The 20,060-nt window shown below is 42.5% G+C and overlaps 1 protein-coding gene and 1 long non-coding RNA gene across 4 annotated transcripts in view; one reads left to right on the top strand and one right to left on the bottom strand.

The window, feature by feature from the left end:
* The first annotated feature begins 14,998 nt into the window (after positions 1–14,998).
* Positions 14,999–19,737, top strand: LOC141928927 (uncharacterized). Its single transcript, XR_012624907.1, has 2 exons — positions 14,999–15,056; positions 19,422–19,737. It is a non-coding gene; the product is annotated as an uncharacterized LOC141928927 (long non-coding RNA).
* SNX10 (sorting nexin 10) overlaps positions 16,741–20,060 on the bottom strand; it is a 35,957-nt gene continuing 32,637 nt past the window's right edge. For all 3 annotated transcript variants that reach the window (XM_074837782.1, XM_074837788.1, XM_074837798.1), the window contains 2 exons: positions 19,364–19,579; positions 16,741–18,923 (listed from right to left, as the gene is read on the bottom strand). In XM_074837782.1, the coding sequence (XP_074693883.1) occupies positions 18,845–18,923; positions 19,364–19,579 (295 nt within the window). In that variant the 3' untranslated portion in view covers positions 16,741–18,844. The remainder of the gene's footprint in view (positions 18,924–19,363; positions 19,580–20,060) is intronic.

The raw sequence follows: 20,060 nt of genomic DNA, 5'->3' as shown, positions 1-20,060 counted from the left end.
GCGTGACCGTCCGGGGCACTTGCCACTCATTAGCAGTCAGCCCGTGACACCCCGTGCGTGCAGGCAGCGTGGGTGCGCGTGGGCCAGCCCCAGCACGCGGGCAGAGGCGTGCAGTCAGCCGCAGCTGCCTGTTCCCTGACTTGGAAACAAAAGCGCTTGACAGGGGCAAGAGTGCAAGCACAGTTGGAGCTGGGGAGCCAGCGAAGCAGTAATCCAGGGAGTCAGTAGATCAGCTGTGGGGATGGGGGGAGAGCGGGGAGCGGAGGGCGGCGGCGAGAAGGGGGGAGAGCTGGCAGGTCTATTTGAATATCAGGCTCTGCCACACTCAGGGCTCCGCTGACAACTTCATTACCTCCACATATAAAAATGACTGCAGGGTAATGCAAATGGCTTTTGCGTCGTACACTCGCCTGCGTTCTGTGTGCCGGCTGCAGGCCAAGGAGACCTGGCGATGGAGCCTGGAGGCAGACGAGCTTTTGTCCAATTTAATAGGATATCTCTTCAAGGCATAATCCTCCCCTCCCACTCCCTATGCATTATGGAGTCCGGTGACCTGGCTCTTCAGACACGGGGAGGGAGGGGGGGCTGTCTCTGGCTTGACCTCATCTGTCAATCACAGGAGAAAGAAAGCAGGGGTGAGAAGGAGGGAGGGATGCCTATCTATCTATAAGAAATTTCTAATGAATGTTAAGCAAATTTCCTACAGCCTGACATGGTGATCTAATTAATATTATAGAAATGTCGACGGAATATCATTCTGCAGATAGGATTTATCACCTTGAACTGCTGCATAACTGATGGTGAAGGAATGGGCACCCCCGTCCCCCCTGATGCTGATTAAATTAGACATAAGCATCAATATGTTACTTATTGGAGACTAGAATTTCATGCTATTACTCTTCAGTTAATCAGAGAACTGTATCTTTTTTTTTAAAGATATCAGACTCCCAGTTCTGCTTGTCTGATAAAACAGATGAAGGGTTTGACTATACGACACTCACTGTGTGGGGGAAAAATTAAAAAAAAAAAAATCCTACCTAAAGCAGGCTGAAAGGTCCTGCAACGACCTTGGGAAAGCTCATCCTGAATATACCCAACTCAAAATGCAGGGTGGTATTGATTCAGGTGAAAGGAGCAGCAACGTAATATTATCACCCCTCTATTGAGCACAAAATGACTGGTGAGGATGAGGCCCGCCGTTCATTTGCCCAAGATACTTGGAGACAAGTCTCTTCCTGCTATACAAGACGCACCCAAGCCTTATTCCTTGGAGCAAGAGCACCTGAGAGTGCCTGAGAGCCACTTGGGCTGTAGCACAAGGCTGCTGCCTCTTGCTTGAACCAGCCACAACCTATTGGGCTCTGGCATACCAAAACCTAGAAGTACAAAGTAAGCCTTGTGAGGAGTTTCATCCTAATTATTCATTATTACGCGACTCTCATGTGTGAGTAATGAATTCCTCTTTCCACAGTAGTACGTAAACCACAAGTTGTTTTTTTTTTCCTCTAGACTTCCCTTTGTTCAGCTTTTATCATCCTTCCTCAAAGGATGTGCGCAGAAAACAGTTCCTCTTGGAGAAGCTTTGTTTGATGCTGAATAATCAGGGCACTTCAGCACTGGAACAACACCAATAATATTACTAGTGGTTGAAATAACTGACTTTTCCTTTATGTGTTTAATGCCTAGCAGGAAAGATTATACAAGAAAAAAAAAAAAGGGGTGTGTGTGTGTGTGCTAGCTCTCATTATATTTTGCAACGACGTGGCTATGAAAGAAGGTAGAGCTGTTCAAGACTGTGTAACTAGGTAAAATGGGATGAGTCTAAGCATAGGAAAATTGTGACAGAATATCAGGAAACATTTCCTCACAGTGAGGCCTTCAATTGTGTAATGGTCACCCCAGGGAAGTGATAGAAGTCTTGGCACTTGAGTAATTTAAAATTAGAGTGGGTAAAGCACAGGGGAATATCCTGTTGGGAGCAATCCTGTATTGATAGTCGAATAGGCAGAGTCACCTAATTGGTCTTTTCAGGCAGAAGTGGGAGTCTGTGATGACTGATCTGTCCCTTAGGCATTAGGTTGCAGAATGACCATTTTGCATCACTAAATGCCTGTTCCCGATTTTCTGGTTGGGCAGTTTAATGCATTTCTAAGCTTGACTAGCAGAGATGAATATTGTTGCATCCTATATGGGGCATAAAAACGTTAAGCTTGAAAGAAGCTCTTACGGCAGATAAGAGGATTTGTGATTCTGATCCAAAACGCTGTGATTAAAATCTAACAGTGTGATGCAAAATTTAATGAATGGCTGTCAGCGTCCTTTTGCTCAGGGTTCGATTTCACAATCCGTTTAATTTTGCACCGCTACCAACTGCAGCAACCCTCCCACCTCACAACACCGGCAACCTCTGCCTTCCCATCTTCTTCTCCCTTGTGCCAGCACTAGTGGCTGTGGGGCTGCATGGTCAGCTAGATCTTTAAAAATGAAAAGTTACCCTGTGACACCCCCCAAAGACTAGTGCTCAGCCAAATCAGCTCTCAAAGCAGCTGCCTGCTGAGCTGCATGGATGCTGAGGCCAGCAGAAGCAAGCGATAGATATGCAGCTTCAGGTTGGGGGCTTCAGTGACAGCCCAGACTTAGGTCAGCTTCTGCTGATCAGCAAATCCAGTTCTCCTTATTTTAATGCTTAGAAAAAGTAAGGCACAGCCAGCATAAGCACTTTGCTGTAGTCGTGTGGTCAGTCTCCAAGAGCTTTAGCTACCTTAGGGTCATCACACGATGACCTTCCCTCTAAGATCCCCAGTGGAAGTCAGATCCAGCACAGATGCATTCAGCTCATCTCATTTAGCAGCCTAAAAGTTAGGCTTCCAGCTTGAGCTTTCTGCAGCCCAAGAAGAGAGCAAGTGTCTCCAGAGGGTGATTCACCTCTTGTATCTTAGGCTTAGCCTCAAGCACCAGTTTCAGGCTGGGATGAATCTCAATGACTGTGGAGGGAGCCCAGATGACTAATTCAGACTAGATATCTAATTTTCAACAGCTAAAGTGAGCTGGGGTGAGTGCCTATCCTTGGATATAGAGAATTATCCCATGAAGTGCTTGTGCTAATGATAAGCTTCAAAATGATATTGAAATATTGTTTTAAATATACATTTAGCAATCAAATCTTCTTTCAGAGAGGGAGCTCTGAAAAATACCTTTTGGGATCAAGAAATATTCTTTGTGGTCCCACAATAACAGTTCTCTGTCTCAAACAGGTGTTTCATCTCTCTCACACATTTTTCTCAGACCCCAAGAGGCACAAACTCACAGATTAATTTTGCTTTGTTTTTTATTAACTAGAACCATTTTTTCCTCAATCTGCAAAAACCAGAAACAAATTGACAGCAAACTAAGGTGAAGAGGTGGTAAGAGTGATATGGGCCATAGCCCCTCTGTTAAAGCCAATTAGTTTGCCTCGTATACTCCTTGGTCAGGCACAGCCACACAGCTCCTTGCTCAGGTCACTCACCCTTGGCAATACATTAAGGTTTGTGATTGTGTGGGCCAAATCACCCATGGCCCAAGACATACTAAGATGCACCACTCCACTTAAAATAGATGGTATCATGACTCTTATACCCGACTACAAACTTGGACCTCTAAGTGTTGAGCTTTTCTGCTGCATGTGTGTTATAGGAAGACATGCATTGTGTGAAGACTGTGACTATGTAACCTACTCTAGTGCAGGAGCTGGCACACGACACAAGCAAATGCACACTGTATCACCCACCATTTTGTACTGTCTGTGTCCTACACCCCTGGCATTTGTACAGTCATATTTGCTCTTGTGTAAAAGCATTCATTCATCAGTCCTAAAATACCAGGAGATAAATACAGTGCCGTTCTTGCCTTTTAAATCTATAGGAACTCCTGTGTCCTAAAGAAAGCAAGACCAGGCTAGAACAGTGGCTATAAACTACACAAAAGCTGTGGAAAACCTCTACTTTGATAGCTGTCTGTTTGCAGTGTGCTGATAAAGTGAACATTCCCAGCACAACTTAAAGACTGCTCTTATTACAGATTTAAAGCAGAGATGAGGAAAATGTATAGTGATTTACTAACATTCTTAAATGATGAAATACAGTAAGAGAGGAATGATAACTTTCCTTTTCAGCAACTGCTCTAACCTACACTAATGAGTAGACTGTTAGGGATTTTCTTCACTTAGCATTTCTCATTATTAATAAATTTTGCACTGACAACTATAAAGTGAACACTTTGGATTTATGCACCTAACCTAATTACATATGCTGCATGTACGCATTTCATTATTTACTTGACAGATTCATTCCTTGATACCATAAATAATTAAAGAAGGATCAAATATTAACAATCAGATACATGTTAATTCTCAAATCTGGGGAAACAAACACATTTTATTTTCTGTTCAATAAAAACGGAATAAAATGTTTTCATTAGAAGGTTTTAAAAAATAGGTAAAGTTCTTGAGTGTCATTTTTATTTTGCATAGAGTGAAAATTAAAATGTCCAGCTGCTCTCTAGTCCCTTTACAGGAACGCATATAGCAATTTTAATAAGTATAAAAGGTTAGTAATTCCTTTTTGACAGTTTCTAAATGAAATATTTTGGTTTAGTGTTTGTCAGGCAATCTCAGAGGCAGGTGACTTCAGACGTAAAGTCTGATCCTGTCCCCATGAATGTCAACAACAAATTCATACTGATTTCCATTAGGACAGCATCCATTCCGTTATTTCCTATACGTTAGTGGTTCATTTTTTTCCAAGCTAAAAACCCAAACTTGCCCCCTTCCACTAAGCACTATCAGCTGAGCAAGGGCCTGATCCTGCTCACTGGTGAGTGCTGGCAGTGCCAGGGGCTAGTCAAGAGCCCTGTGTGGGCAACACCTCCGGGTTTCAGCCCTGCTCTGAATAAAAGGTGAAATTCTGCTCCTGCCCCTTTCTGCCGCTGCGTTACATCCTCTCTGCAAGCATCCTGTTCCAGTTTTGGTGGGGTTTTCTGTCGAGAGTGTTGCACATCAGGAACCAGCAAGGCAACCCTCTCTGGCCCAGAAGCCTGCCAGGTCACATGGACTCTCCTGTGTTGGTGGTGGCTGGGAGGCGAGAGCTGCCCACCAGCCCTGGGAGCTGCTCGGCGCCTCCAGAGTTAGGTCTCTTCTCAAAAGAGCTACTCTTAAGCTTTGAGTTATAATTAAATCTTCAGGAAAATTATTTGTGATGGAAAGCTGCTCCCAGTCACAAACCCGTACGAACTGTCTTGCCTGCTGTGCAATTTAAATTGATGTTTAAATATTTTTATGCACATTATTCAATATCTCCATTTGATCAAAAATATTCTCCAATTTGAACAAATTTACTTTTGGATATCACATCCCACAATTTTATCATTTTAAAGGTGTTAAAAATTCATAGATTGCCACATTATTCATCATGCAAGATTAATGCCAGCCTGACAGGTTTTGCAAAGATCTGTTTTTTTTTTTTCTAAGTGCATATACCATATCTGTATGAGATGTACCTTGGTTGTTGAATATTGATTATTCACATCTCCTTTCTTATTTCTGATGCTAAAGAGAGAATATTAGGGTGTGATTGTCAGGGTTAGTGTCTCTCTGACCTACACATGTACTATTAATAATTTATGAGTTGATTTGAAATAGATCTCTGTGAAATGAGCTGGCAATAAGCAGGGCTGTCTAAGATGACAAAGATTCAGAACAGGCCAACTCATGTACATCAGCTTCTTGGTTTCAATCTGAAAACAAAATGAAACAAAACCTCAATATGCCTTATGTGGTAGTTAGGGATTTATTATTGAAAACACCAAGCAATATCACTGCTCCATATTAAAAGTTATGTCTGGATGGTCCAATTGATATATTAGTCAAACTTTCTAAAGTATTACAGTTACCCAACTATATAAATATATGCATGTATATCTGATGCATGGATGAGCAATAAAAGGTATGCCAATCTGTTGGTCAACCCTGCAGTTGCTAGACGAGCATCCACTTACAAATACAGATCCAGCTTGCAGATTCCTAGTTTCATTTAAGAGTTGTCTCCCTGAACCCAAAGAAGATAAAAATAACAAAGGTCAAGATCTGCAAAGGCAGCTGCTGGATTGGCTTGAGGTTGCCTAACACCTAATGGGAGAGCTCTTCGACAATTAGCATTGTGGGGTTTTTTGCTTTAAAAGCCTTCTTCCCATGCACTTTTTACCTCTTCATAAAGAAAGCAGCCCTGTTTATGCCCACAGACTTACTGAGGACACCCAGATTGCATTTAAGGGAGGTCCTCAGGAGCAGACCTGGAAAAGACAGTCTGTCTGTTGATTGCTGACGCCAGGCACACCCCAACAAGGTGCCTCCAGCAGAGCTGCACCCCACTGGAGCGACTCGCAGAGAGGAAGGGTCTTCCCTGGCAAGGGACCACAGAGTGCCCTGCCGGAGCAGGGCAGGGGTGGCCACCCTCTGCGACCACCCAGTGCGGGCTTGGGTGCAATGGTAGTGAGACATGGCTAGGAAACCACAACAGGGATGCCCACTGCTTTTCAAAGTGCACTCTAGTAATTCTGTAGTAACACACTGTGCCAGCTCGCCCAGGAGAGACACATCTAGTAAACTGTGGACCTCATCGCCTAGCATTGGGATTCTCTGTGTCTACCTTCTTCTTTTCTTGGCTGCTGGGCTAAATGTGTTCATTGCTCACTGACAACGTGCATTCCTGGTTTCCTTGTCAGATGCATTGCTGTGATTCCGAGCCCATAGCCTGGATGGAAGTATGGCATATAAAGAGTTTTTTTCTAAATGTGATGCGATACAAAAACAAAAGGGGAAAGTAAAAGTCTAGCTGACCTTACCAGGAAGGAGACTCTTCCTTAAACCACAAACAGCTAACATCTAGGCACAGGGAAACTAGTTAATACCTTGTTACAAATCTGAAATAAAGATGTTCAACTGCGGAAATTACATTGAGCAGCACAAGCTAAAGCAGCAAGAGCAGAGTGTCAGAGTCACAGGGGTGTTACGGTGACACAGAGACAATGAAACAGTACGACACCAGCTCTTCTTAGTGGGAGGGTTTTCTCCCTCTGTCTCCTGGGAGTTTTGCTGCTCATCCTTTGTAGGAAACCTTTCCACCAAAAGTGGCAGCAAGCCCTTTGGAAGCCTGATTAATATTCTTCCTCGGGTGCTGTAAAGTATGCTGTAGACAGGAGATGACAGTTGCCTTACCGTGAGCAAGGGAAGAGCAGGGGACTAACACCAGCAACTGACATACTCCAGTAAAACTGCATCGCTGGCATCTCGGAACAAGAAATGAATCAGGAGGGAGAATCGACTCGTAATCCCAAACCCAGCCAGCAGCCAAAGCAGTTATTTATTATTTGCGGTATGGAGCACTGAACACGTGGTTCCCAGACAAATCGGAGGGCAAGGTCCTTGCCCTGAAGAACATACAATTTATGCAGCCGACCCTGCGAGATTCTGTGGGTTTTCCCAGGAAGAGTGGAGCAATTTAATCTCAGAATCATTTTGGCGCATTGCAGGAGGTCTCGCCTCTCTTGCTAACACAAATGGTCCTTCTGACTGCAGGGGATGACTCCTGTAAGTGAGGATGGTTTGGTTGTTAATCTGTGACTCACAAAAAGTAAAATCCTTCATTTGTCTGTAGAGTTTCTGCATGTGCACAGTATTAATACCTGCCTAACCAAGAGGGGAGCTTGAACTCCTCAGATCTATCAGGGGACTACAAAGAATCCTGCATTCAAGTGGCAGAACTCGGCAGGCATCTCTCAGCAGGCCCCAAAGCACCATTTCCTGGAGGGAAAGCTGGGCACAGCAAAAACACATCAAAGGGGTGCAAACAGGGATGAGCAAGAGCAGGTGACCCTCTTGCTGGTGACATCCCTGACACTACCCACAGTCAAAGCAGTCCTCTTTGGTTGTGCAGGAGAGCTTCAGCCCCTTGTCCTCCCTGCTATGGCAGACAGAGAAACAGAGAACTGCCAGAGGATTCTTCTTTAGGACCTGCATTTCACTTTATAAAGCCAGACCTTTGAGGTCTCCTTCCTAAGGTATTCCCACACGCGAATTAGGGCACCGTCTTATTTCTTTAATTTCAGGGCATGCTGAGGGTGATGGTCACGAATGAGTGCAAGCACATCACCACTGCTGCCATGAACTGACTCCCCAAATAATTTTTCACTAAATTTAACATTCAGGTGTATACTTCCTTGTGTTTCACCCAGGAAAATCCCAAGTACTCAGTTCCCAGACCAGCAAAATGCTTTGTGGACTCCCAAGCCCTGAAGTAGCCCAGAACACTCTGCTCCTTACAGGATGCTACACATCAGTGCTCATACAGCTCATCAATCCAATGCATCAATGAGTTTGCCATCTTTAGAAGGAAACTTAAGCCTCGTCTTTTTACAATGGCTCCAACATCATCCAGGAACAAGGAGGGACAAACTAAACCAAGGAATTTCCTAATGGCTTTCTTCTGTGGGAAAGCGGAAAGATAACATTGTATTTCTGGCTTTTGGAAAGGACAAGAACTCCCTTATTTACAGGCAGTGGCCTGGGCTGATAAATGCATTGTAGGAAGCCATTGTGATTAGCAAGAAACAGGGCAGGAGGGAAGAGCCGGTAATGCTCCAGGCACGGCACAATGCTCTGTCCTTGGCACAGTCTTCAACTCCTGCTCAGAAGTCATCATCGCTTTGTACAAACAGTGCAGAATCAAGGATAGACTCACAGACCCTTCTGGTCAAGTGTCTCAGTCACCATCCCGAGAAAAAGACCTGATCAGAAAGCAAAATATGATCTTTAAAAGATTCTGCCTGGGTTTGATTAAATTGGTTGTTGCAATCTATATTTACCTATAATGCTTGTATTTGTGGTCAATTTTTAAGACTTGTTTTTACAGCAGTATGGAAGGCCAGGTCACACATCCCATCGGCGAAATAAATTCACGCGGTGTGAGGAGGTCTGCTGGAATCAGATGAACAGGCAACACAACTTTGGTACGGGAAGTTTAAAGCCCAGGTTTGCAGTGCTCATTTACACAAATGGTCTTTACTCATGCTAGCAGTCTCAAATTATTTTAATAAGTACTGTCATGGATGGATGAGTACAGACTGAAAGATCTAGCCAAAATCAATCTTTCCTGTAGTTTTTAGTCAACATCAGCCCTGCTTCCTTCAGTCCAGTTCCAATGATTACACCATCTGATATCAACAAGACCTCAACACTTCTGCAAGTGTCCCTCAGAGAAAATCCTGTCAGTGCTGCTTATTTAACCAATCTAAACAAGGTACCCTAATTGCCTCTCTCTTCTCACCTCCTGTTTTTTAATTAGCAAGAGGAGTGAGTAGCCCCCTTTTTCCAAAACAGACGTAAATCTCTGTTCTGAATGCTGCAACCTGAAGGATAATTAGCCAAAAATTTTCAGATGCAACAGATGCCGGAGGGAGTTTGGTTTCCAAGTGCCAGAGTGCACAGTGCTTGGAAGCAAAAAGCAAATCCCTTTCAGCTGTTTCAAGTCAAACATCAAAAACTGGGACCCTTCTTCTACCTCTTAGGTATACTTCGTGCTGATAGTTGGGGTGAGATTTTCACAAGCAGTGTGGCACTTTGTCCCTCCCAGCAGGTAAAGCAGTGGAGCCCAGCAGCAGGAGCATCCTTGTTCCTCCCTTGCCTGCAACAGACACCCTGTACATCCCCGTGCGTCACCTTCCTCTTCCTCAGTTTCCCCAACTGTAAAATAGTAGATCCTGTTTATTGTAAGGCTGACTGAATCCCTCATTGCAAAAGGCTTTGAGACTCCAGACAGGAAAGCTTTATCATAAATACAGACAAATTATTAACTTCCTGTATCCAGCCAGTGATGTGCTGACTCTGGTACCAAGGGGGAGCTTTGACTTCCCAGCAATATTCAAACCATCCAGGAGCCAAACTTGCTTCAAGACTTCCTTTTTTGTGTGACCAAGTTGGCAACATTTTGATGGATAGACAATCACATCCCACCTCCCCTCCCAGTGTCTTAGATCATTAGAAGAGCAAGAGTTGTGGATCTTTTATAGGGTGGAAAATAGTAATAAAAGATTCATATAAACAGCACTTATAAGGCATTTTTTGCCATATAATAAGAAGCCAGCCTATTGCTATATACAGATTACTTTTCCAACAAACTTATTTCTTGAGGCTAAGTACTACTGTCCTAGGGTGGACATTCATAGGGTTACTTTTCTGTCATAGGACCAGGTCTCCTAAGGCTCTCACATGTCAGGGGACTGATGGGTGCCTTCAGGGGATAAGTCAGAGCAATGAAGTTTAGTTAGGGACCAGCCTCCCTAGGCTAACGTGAGCTTTTGAGAATAACTCTCCCCACACCTTAGGTACCTCAAGTTCATAGCTCAAAGCACAGAACCTTCAAATGAACGTATGAAGGAAAAAATGGTGTGCAGACACAGATGGGAACACAGCTACACTGGACTTTGTAGGTCAATTCCTGTCCCATGCTGAGGGCTTGAAATTGCCACCAGCTAAATTAAAGCCCAATTTCATGGTGAGAGTGCTGGGTGCAGACCAAGTTGTATGTTACTACCTCATGGCCACTGCCTTTGAGGAAGGTAAGAACTGGGTCAGACCAGCAGTCCTTGTGACTCCAAATCTGCTCTCAGACAAGGGCCACCAGCAAACACCATGAGAAGACCACAGGGGCAAGACAGGTATAGGGTGATGCCTCCCTCCTGGGATACCTGCCCAGCTCTTAGACTCACAGTGGCTTCACAGGCACAAAAACACAAGCCCAAAATTGGTCAAAACACAAGAAATAGTCACGTATCCACAAAAACACAACTCAGGGAGTGAGCTGCTCCCCCTGATCAGCGTATCCATGCCCAAGTGAGGGATGTTCTGAAGAACATAGGGCTTTGTTTTCATGTGTGTAATACCCTCACCTAACCCAGGGTTTTAAGAGAGCTCTGCCACCTATGGCTGCTGGCTGCCTTTTCCCTGCAGAAATCCTTTTAAGAATGTATTTCTTATACAGGAAATAAAATAGAATCAAGATTCCTGACACTTGGCTCAGAGGTGTGACTTCTGAAAAATCACAAGTGCTCCTTTTCTGAAGCACAAGGAGATACTGTTCTTTTAAAACTGTTTTAATTACCTGTGTAAATAACATGAAATAAAAAACTATGAGAGGTCTTAGAAACTGTAAATATATGGCATTCTGAGAGCACAAACATATGAAAAAGGATGGACTTTGTAGTCCTCTTTATCATCACCATTATTGATTATTACTATGCATTGAAGCCTCAGGAGTTAGCATAAACATAAGCACACTGAAAACTTCTAGAATAGGAAATACATCCAGAATTTCATCTACTACTGATTTTCAGAAACAAAAATACATTTTCACTGTTTGAAAATTACTGATTGAAAATGTTCTCTCTATCTCAAAGCAGACATTTTTCTGTTTTCAGGGGAAAATTAACTATAACACATTCAAAAAGGCCACCTATTGGTTCAAACAAGAATGTAATTTTTAACCTGAGTGCTATTCGGAAGACAGAATTTTCACCTTCAGTGTAAACAGCACAAAGTTTTTTCCATCTACTTCAATTGAATCACTGCTTGATATTTCTTAACCACTTCTACTCTGAAATTTGCATTTAGTATTTGCACATAAATTAAAACAGGCCTTCTGTATTAGTATAAGTTATAAAATATCTGCAGCAAAGGTATTTTTTGTTCAGAAGGTTTAACTGTAGTTTTTTTCTGTATTTGGCTTTCTATATCATGTTTTTGCTTTGCTTTCTGATTAACCATCAAAGAATAAAAATAGCATAAGAGTCTGGCAAAATACCCATCTCAGCTGATTGTTTTCTTACCTACAAGCAAAAAACAACCCCAACTAGTAAATACTAGTAGTAAATACTAGCTTTAAATTTATAAGCATCCAAAGTCATGGGCGTCACAAGAAAGTTCTACCACTCAGGCAGATTTTAAATATACCCATGGGAAGGAATTGGAGAAAGTGCAAATATTTATAATTACAATATGCATTTAAACTTAAAAATGCTTTGTTTTGTTGTTTGAAATAATTCTAAGCTCAGGCATATGCCAGCACATTTAACATGGAAATTAGCTGTGCCTGATCAACATTTTAACAAGCGGAACATTTGAGCAAAACCTATAACTGCAGTAGTACCTGAGTGGTTTGCTGCTCCTGATCATTAAAAAAAGCAAAGATAGACTTGGTGAGACAATGGTTGAGTTGGGTCTGTGTACCACCATAAAAGATAAATTATTCCCTGCCTTTGGGGGAAATCTGAGCTAGTTGACATGTGCAAAGTTTTTTTTATCAGGAGACAATAAGACATTCTTTGAAGGAGCACAATCAAATTGTAATCTATTGGTCTAGGTTGTTTTTGTTTGTTTAAATCATGGAGATTACAGCTATGATCCGGATTATTAGCTGACAACTACGAGAGTGATGTAAAGGCTACCGCAGAGCTTGATCTAGCCCCTCAAGAAGACACGGTATCCCTTCTCCAGAGAGTTTGAAATTTGGTAAGGGCAGGACTCCAGCACCACGCACTCAACCCCATGGAGATTCCCAAATTTAGGACCGAATGCTGGAGTTTTGGTACCAGGATTCATATAACCATCCTGGCAGAATGATGGGAGACAAGGCCAATATGCACATGGGCAAGATTGACCAAAAGATTTGAGCCACATAGACCTTATTTGCTGCATTTTATTTTTAACATGCATTTGCCATTACAGTCTTTGCAAACAACTGGGGTTTTACTGTCAATTTCCCCTGTTTTTCATCTTTTCCCTTCTTCTGGTTATTATGCAGAAATGACCCACAGGAACAAAGAGTGGCTCTACATGATCATGGAGGGGAAATGTTCAACTACCAAAAAGCATAAAGAAACGATGAGGAAAGGAAAAATACTCCTCCATCTTTGCATGGCATTTGTCACAAGGGAAGATAAACACTTTGCAGGGAGAAATATGATGATGCTTCATGGAAACCTTTTAAAGTAATTTCTAACAACTGTATTCACTACCAGGGCAGTCATTAACAGGTTGCTGGGAGAGAAAATAAAACCTCCTAGACTGTTTCCATACAGTCTGCACGCAATGTTATTACTATTACATCAATGCCTAGAAATGATAATGGGATGAGGGCCCTCCCCAAGCAGGCACCATGAAAAACTGTACTGAGAGGTTGTCGTGAACCAGCAGACAAAGGGAGTTTTCTTACTCTTGTCTTTGTATGTGGGAAGTTGAGGCATATCATGTGCAGAGTCACCCTTGCCACAGCTGCATGGAAGCCTGTCCTCGTCCCTGGACCCGGTCCTTACCCACCCTGAGCATCCTTTTCCCCACTGGTGAGGGCGCCACGGTCCAGGCTGGAAGACAGGTACCTCCCAGTCCCCACTCCCCCAGGACCATGACCCAAACCCCTCTATCCCTAAATCCCTCCAGACCTCCGCAGCCCAGAGCCCGCTCCTAGCACCGCTGACACCACAGCCCCAAGTACTCGGTGGATCCTGGGAGCCTCCATCTGAAGGTCTGGCTGAGAGGCAGCAAGCCCCACGCTGATGCCGCAGACCTGTGATTCGGGCACCTTCCCTTTCCACCATGCCAGGGCTGCCTTCGTGCAGTTTTCATTGTACGGGGCCAGGAAAGCCCCACTCGGTGCCTCTGCTCTCCAGGACATGTCCCTCCTCTCCCTCCCTTGCTCTGTTCCACACATGAATACATTTCTCTCTTTTTTTTTTTCCTTTTGGTATTTATTTTTTTTTTCTCTTTCCCATTACCCCTCTAATGCAGAGCAGGGCTGCTGATTACAAAAGAGGCAGTTTGACTCCAGCAATAGGTCTTCTTCACTAATCCTCACTGTCATGGAAATTCCAGCTGCTACAAGAATAAGAGGCTCAATCCATATTTGCCAGCTCTAATATGAAATCTGTCAGGGCCCAAATTAATGAGTTCCAAATTCCTTACATCACGATAACAGGTTAAGACTGGTCAATTAATTACATAAATCCTTCCCGATTCATTGTGCATTTTCAGGCGAGATTGTGTCTTACATAACTGGGTGACACAAGGCCTTTTGGCTCTTGTTGTTCCGCAGAAAGGCCTCCATTTAAGTGCAGCCTGCCTGCCACGGAAGCTGGTAAATGTCACGCCTCGGCTTTGCGCTGGCCCCTAATTGCTTTTGTATTTAAAAAAAAAAAAAAAATATATATTTAAAAAAATAATATATATATATAATATTTTTTAACACTGCGGAGCCCGGCGCTGCCGTGCCGTGGGGGCCGGTGCCGGGGGGGGGGCGGCGGGGGCTTCCCTGCGGGGAGGCAGGTGCAGCCCCCCCCTTCCCGGCTGAGCCCCACCCCGCCAGCGCGGTGGGCGCCTCCTTGTTTTGCCTGGTCGCGGAGCCGCGGGGCTACGGGACAGGCTTTGGGGATGGGGGGAAAAACAAAAAACAAAACAAACGAGAAATCGGCGAAAAACACGTTGGAACGCCCGCGGAACGCCGCGGAGATGAACCGCGCGGGGGCGGCCGCCGCGCCCCGCCCCGCCCGGCTACGCGCTTCTCGCTGACCCACAGCGCCCCCTGGCGGCGCGGCGCGGGCGGCGGGAAACCGGGGAAGGGCGGGGGCGGGTAGGGGGGCAACAACGGGTTACCGGGAGGGGGTGGGGGCACGGAGCCGGTCTCCGCACCGCCCCCACGAGGAGATGGGGAGGGAGCGCGGCGGGAGCGCGGGCGGCCGCGCTCCCCCCCGCCGTTGCCATGGGCTGCGGTTGCTACGAGTTACCGGATCACGGCCGGGCGGATTCGCTCCCTGACAGCCGCCCCCCCCCGCGCACGGCTCGGGCGGCGGTGCGCGCGTACGCGCGCACCGCCGCCCGAGCCGTACGCCGGGGGGGGTGGGGGTGGGTGGGGGTGCGGCGGCGGGAGCCCCTGCCGGGCCGGGCCGGGTGGAGCGGAGGGGAACGGCGACCCCAGGTAAGAGTCTCACCCCGCTCCGCGGCCGGCGGCAGGGCCAGGAGGGGACGGTGCGCGGGGAACCGGTTTTTTTTTGTTCCCCCTCTTTTTTTTTTTTTTTTTTAAGCCCTCCTCCGCGCTCGCCGCTTCCAGCGGCGGCGAAGCGCGGCAGCCCGCGGGAACGGCCACTGTCGGGCACCGGGCGCTCGCCCGCCCCTGCGTGACGGGGCACGCAGACACACACGGGTGGGCGAGGGGGGAGTCGCGAATGAACGAGGCCCCAGGAGCAAGTTTGATTTCTGTTTTAAAACGTCACTGGAATTATTTTTCTAAGGCGGTTTTATTCCAGAAGGCAGAGAAGGGATTTAACACGCTACAGTGTATTTTTAACATCATTGTGTCTTTTCTAAAGCAGTTTAGGCCTTTCCTGAAAAGAACCCGATATTTGGAATAATGATTTACATTTTTGCAGCCTTGTAAAAAGCCCGTGGGGAAAACTCTCTGGGCATTAGCACTGCGCCTACTCCTGTAATTACAGGGAGACTACACAGAAAGATACAAGTTTTATTCTTCTCACAGCTGAACACACTGACTTTACGTGTACCGGGTATTTTACAACAGAGCAAGTCAAAACACTGTGTAGTTACATAACTTAAATATTGCTCTGGAAAAAATTTCAATAGATCACGTCAAAAAAAAAAAATGTGCAGTGTTATACAGCAGAGCATTTAAGGCTATAAATTTCCTCAGTGCTTATAAAACTACCTTGCTATTTAAATTAAAATTTTCCTTTCAAGTGACAATCTTTCTCATCTTTCTTAAAAGTGTATTTCAGTGCCACTGTAAGTAACAGGTTGCATAATACTAGTTTACAATATTCTGAAGTTACATGTTTTAGAAATTGATATCACATATGACTTTTTTCACTTCTTCACATTTTTGACGAAAACAATAACAAACCCAACCATAACAGTGTGTATAAATATATATACATATTACAAAAATAGTTGAAGAGAGATTACACATGGTCATAAAGTGATTAGGATATTGATATTGAAATAAAGGAAACCTTACTGTCAGGTTTAAACACAAGATAGAAAGTAGCAACTTGTTTTATTTAATTACTTAAAAGCTTTTAAGAAATCATCATAAAAAGGAGAATATAAAGTTCTAAGCAAAAGATAAAGTGAAGCTTTTGAGTGCAGAATTATTGCAATTACATATAAATTAGCAATAAGTAATTGGATGATACTATAAACTGGATATTAGCCTGTTTAAAAAAACTAGCAGGAAGTATCATTATTCAAAGCTAAAAAATGAGAATCAAAATACAAGGGATCAACTGATCAAAATATATGACAGTGTTGAAAAATCACCAAATCATTAAAGTCACACAATACATGAAAAAAAAAATATTTTTTTACATTTAAATTTGTAACAGTTATATTTAATGTTCCAAATGACACAAAATGTCTTAAAGCATTTATATGCAGTTATGTACAGCTGATACAAAAAAAGACATACTAGAGCATACTTTTCCCTCCCCTTTAATTAAGAAAAATTTCAGTAATACTAGCTACACAAACAACATTCAAAAGATAAATATTTAAACAAATTTTTGTCAAAGCTGGGAAGAAAGTTCTGTTACAGTAGTCTTAGAGTTTCTGAACAGGGTGACGAAGAAAATAACAGAATACAATAGAACTATTAGAAAACAAGTATTTATTTCAGAAACACAATCATTTGGAAAACACTCACTGGCATACAGATAAGCTCTTAGAATTAAAAAATAAAAAATAAAAAATAGCCACAAAGGCTCTCCAAACCTTGTATTTCTGTAATTTTCACCAAATATTGAGGATGTGTTAGAAGGCCAGAATTGTAAAGTGCTTCAACAGTTTTAGCTCAATCTTTTAAAACAAAACCCCACTACCCTGACACTGCATTAAATAAAAACATTAATATATTTCTCAGACATTATTCCAGTTCTTGTTTTTTTTATTTTCCCCATCTTTTAAATAAATTTGCTAAACAACTTTTCTTGTAATGTGCCATCTTAAAAAAAAAGTCAAGTAATCAAAATCTCTGCCTGGCAATAACAGCTATTTTTTTAAGTTACTTTTAGTGATAACTTGTTGCTTTAATTAAATGTTATCACTTTTACATTAAAACAGCATTGCTGCTAACTCACAAGCTGAGAAGGTGAATAGATACATTTGTGCAATTCAGTAAGATCAAGCAAAAAGAAACATGGATATTTATCTTATAAAAGTGCTACCATCAACAAAATACAGTGGCTTAAAGTAGTTACCTAAGAGATGTTATCCTCAGGCTATTGAAACATGTTTCTAAAATTACACAGATTCCCAGCTGGATGCTTTAAAAAAGCATGCCCACACATGCCTATGCTACCCTTTATTAGCTGGCCATTTAATAATCTATTGTTTCTGCAATTCACAGGTTTGAAATGCTCCTTCTTTGAAAGTATCCACAGAATTATTTAAAAAAAAAAATTACATATATATATCTCTCTCCATTTCTAGGCTGGTAACTACAGCACTGAAGTTAATGGGAGCTTTGCTAGGGTGATCAGACCCCCTAGCTCTTTTTAATAGCAGTTAAATGTCAAATATAAATACAACACCACAGTGAAACATATTCCTTTGACAGAATCTGGGACAAGACACTACACAGCTGCTGTTAACAATAAAGAGCAAAACTGACATTTAATCAAAATAAGTGTTGGTGGTTACAAAGTTGTGTTCAAGCTTGCCTTTTGTTTGTGAAAAAGTCAATATTCCAACGTGTTAACTACAGCCACAATGAAATCAGCAGCTCCTGTTACTCCCAAAGAGTGGGGAGGTCCACGTCCGTACAGCGTGTTATAGCTATGTGATTATCGTCATCTCGGAGAGGGAGATACTCTCCATTTAAACTGCTGAACTAAAACATCTCTCCCGGCATCTTCAAATATAAGTGCCTAAAGTTAAACATGCTGGGTGAAATCCTGGCCCTAGCGAGGTCAATGCAAAATTCAGCCATTGGTTTCGGTGGACCTCATCCAGCATTTTCACTGGGAACGAGTATCTGTAATTCCCTGGGAAGTGAGAATCTCCAGCAAACCTAGAAATTATGTCATTTTTATTAATATTTCTAACTTCTAAGCAACCATGCCCAAGAATTTTGGCCTTCAGTTCTTATACATGATAAACCCAAGCTTTCCATAAACATTACAGAAAGACCAGAGGAAGATATATTTATATCTCAAATTGTCAGCAGCATATAGTTTGTACAAATGTTGTTTTGCTGATGTTGCTGAGCTACTTTAAAAAGTGAATACCTTGTGGGGTATGTAATTTCATCACCAATGTCAAATGACTTCTAAAGATGAAACTTCTCTGATGCTAATTACAAAAAGATGCTTTGAATATATTTGATATGATATACCAACTTTTAAGCTGAGGAATTAAGTTATCTTTATTTTTCAGATCCAAGACATGCACTCACTAAGGGAAATATTTGAACTGCCACGTATGTCAGCAGAGCATGACTTACCCAATACTGAGATTTTAAATAGTCACAAAAACCTAAAAGTAATAGGTAGCAAGTAGACCTGAAGCAATGTACATAATAAATCAACCAAGAAATAGTATCAAGGTCTGTTTTGAAAATTTTGTGAGGACATGTGGTTGTATCGACAACGTGTCTTTTAGGTACGTGTTACCAGCCAGCCGTGTTTACGTGGTACACGTAAAGAGAGCAGAAACTGCTTTGTACTGTCCTTCAGATAGCAACACAGGAATGATTTTTCATGATTCTTCAGAAGCTGGGCTTGCTTTACATCCACATGAAATGCTGTCATCACTAGGTCCGAGCCCGGAGGATGAACTGCAGAAGAGGGGAGAGGGGGGAAAAAAAAAAAAATAAAAGGAGGAAATTGGTTTTCACAACACACTCAAAGCCTGAGTAACAGAGGAGAACTTTAATTATCTCCAGTCACAAAGAGAGACAGGAAATTTGGACTTTTAATTAGCCATTTGGAGTGCAGTTGGATATTTTTTTAGCAAGATAATTTAAACGCGAATAATTCAAGTCTGACTAAATGAAATTCACATAATCAGAATGCAGATAATTGAATTTCTACTGCATTCATTAATTCAGTGTGGAGGTGTGTGTGAAGACTTCTATGATGAGCTGTCACAGCTCAATAAAATCTCAGTCAATTAATTTTTTCATTATCTTAGTATTACATCAACAAAAAAAGTGAAGCATGTGCATGTGTATGTATGTATATATAATCTCAGAAAGTAAGGAAATACAGAAATCACCTCTCTGAATCAGAGTCCGCATCATTTTTATCTTTTTTTCTCTCCTCATCTTCTATAGGAAAACGTCTGTTTAAAGAGGCGAACTTATGAATTGCATCAGCAACAGAGTATTTGGTCTGTCCAGATACACAAGCCTCCATATCTTCTGGGCTTAGCTGAGTCTGTAAGAAGAGGTGAAGCCTACTGTCTGAAAGCAATAACGCATCTTGTAGGATTCTGAAAAAAGAAGAAAAGTCAAATGTTTTTATACAGATGCACATACATACGTATATTCTAAAGTATTTTACCAGAACAAATTCTAAATGATGTCCTGCTTTTGAATTTTCAGATGAACCCTAAATCAGTAACAGAAGGTAATGAACATATTAAAATGATTAGGTGTGTGTTACTTTCTTATTACATTATTTGGAATTTTAGGTGAGTAAAAACATGAAGCTAATAGTTAGGCACATCTGCTATTAGAATAACTTCAAGGACATTTCTTCCATTTAACCATCTGTTATTACCACATGGATCAATTAATGATTTTTAGGCAGTTGGAGGCATATACTTTTATGAAAATTTGGTCTCCATTTGAGAACTTTTTTTTTTTAATAGATAAGCTTTTCTAAAAATTACAAGTCGCCAATTTCTTTGGTGGGGGAAAGAAGTGTGTACAGAGACAGAGGACTTCATACACATGCAGTGTCAGGACTTT

The sequence above is a fragment of the Strix aluco genome, chromosome 1 (genome assembly GCF_031877795.1).
Source record: "Strix aluco isolate bStrAlu1 chromosome 1, bStrAlu1.hap1, whole genome shotgun sequence".
Classification (NCBI taxonomy): Eukaryota; Metazoa; Chordata; class Aves; order Strigiformes; family Strigidae; genus Strix; species Strix aluco.
Note: the sequence above shows the minus strand (reverse complement) of the source record. Positions and strands in the feature narration are given on the sequence as shown.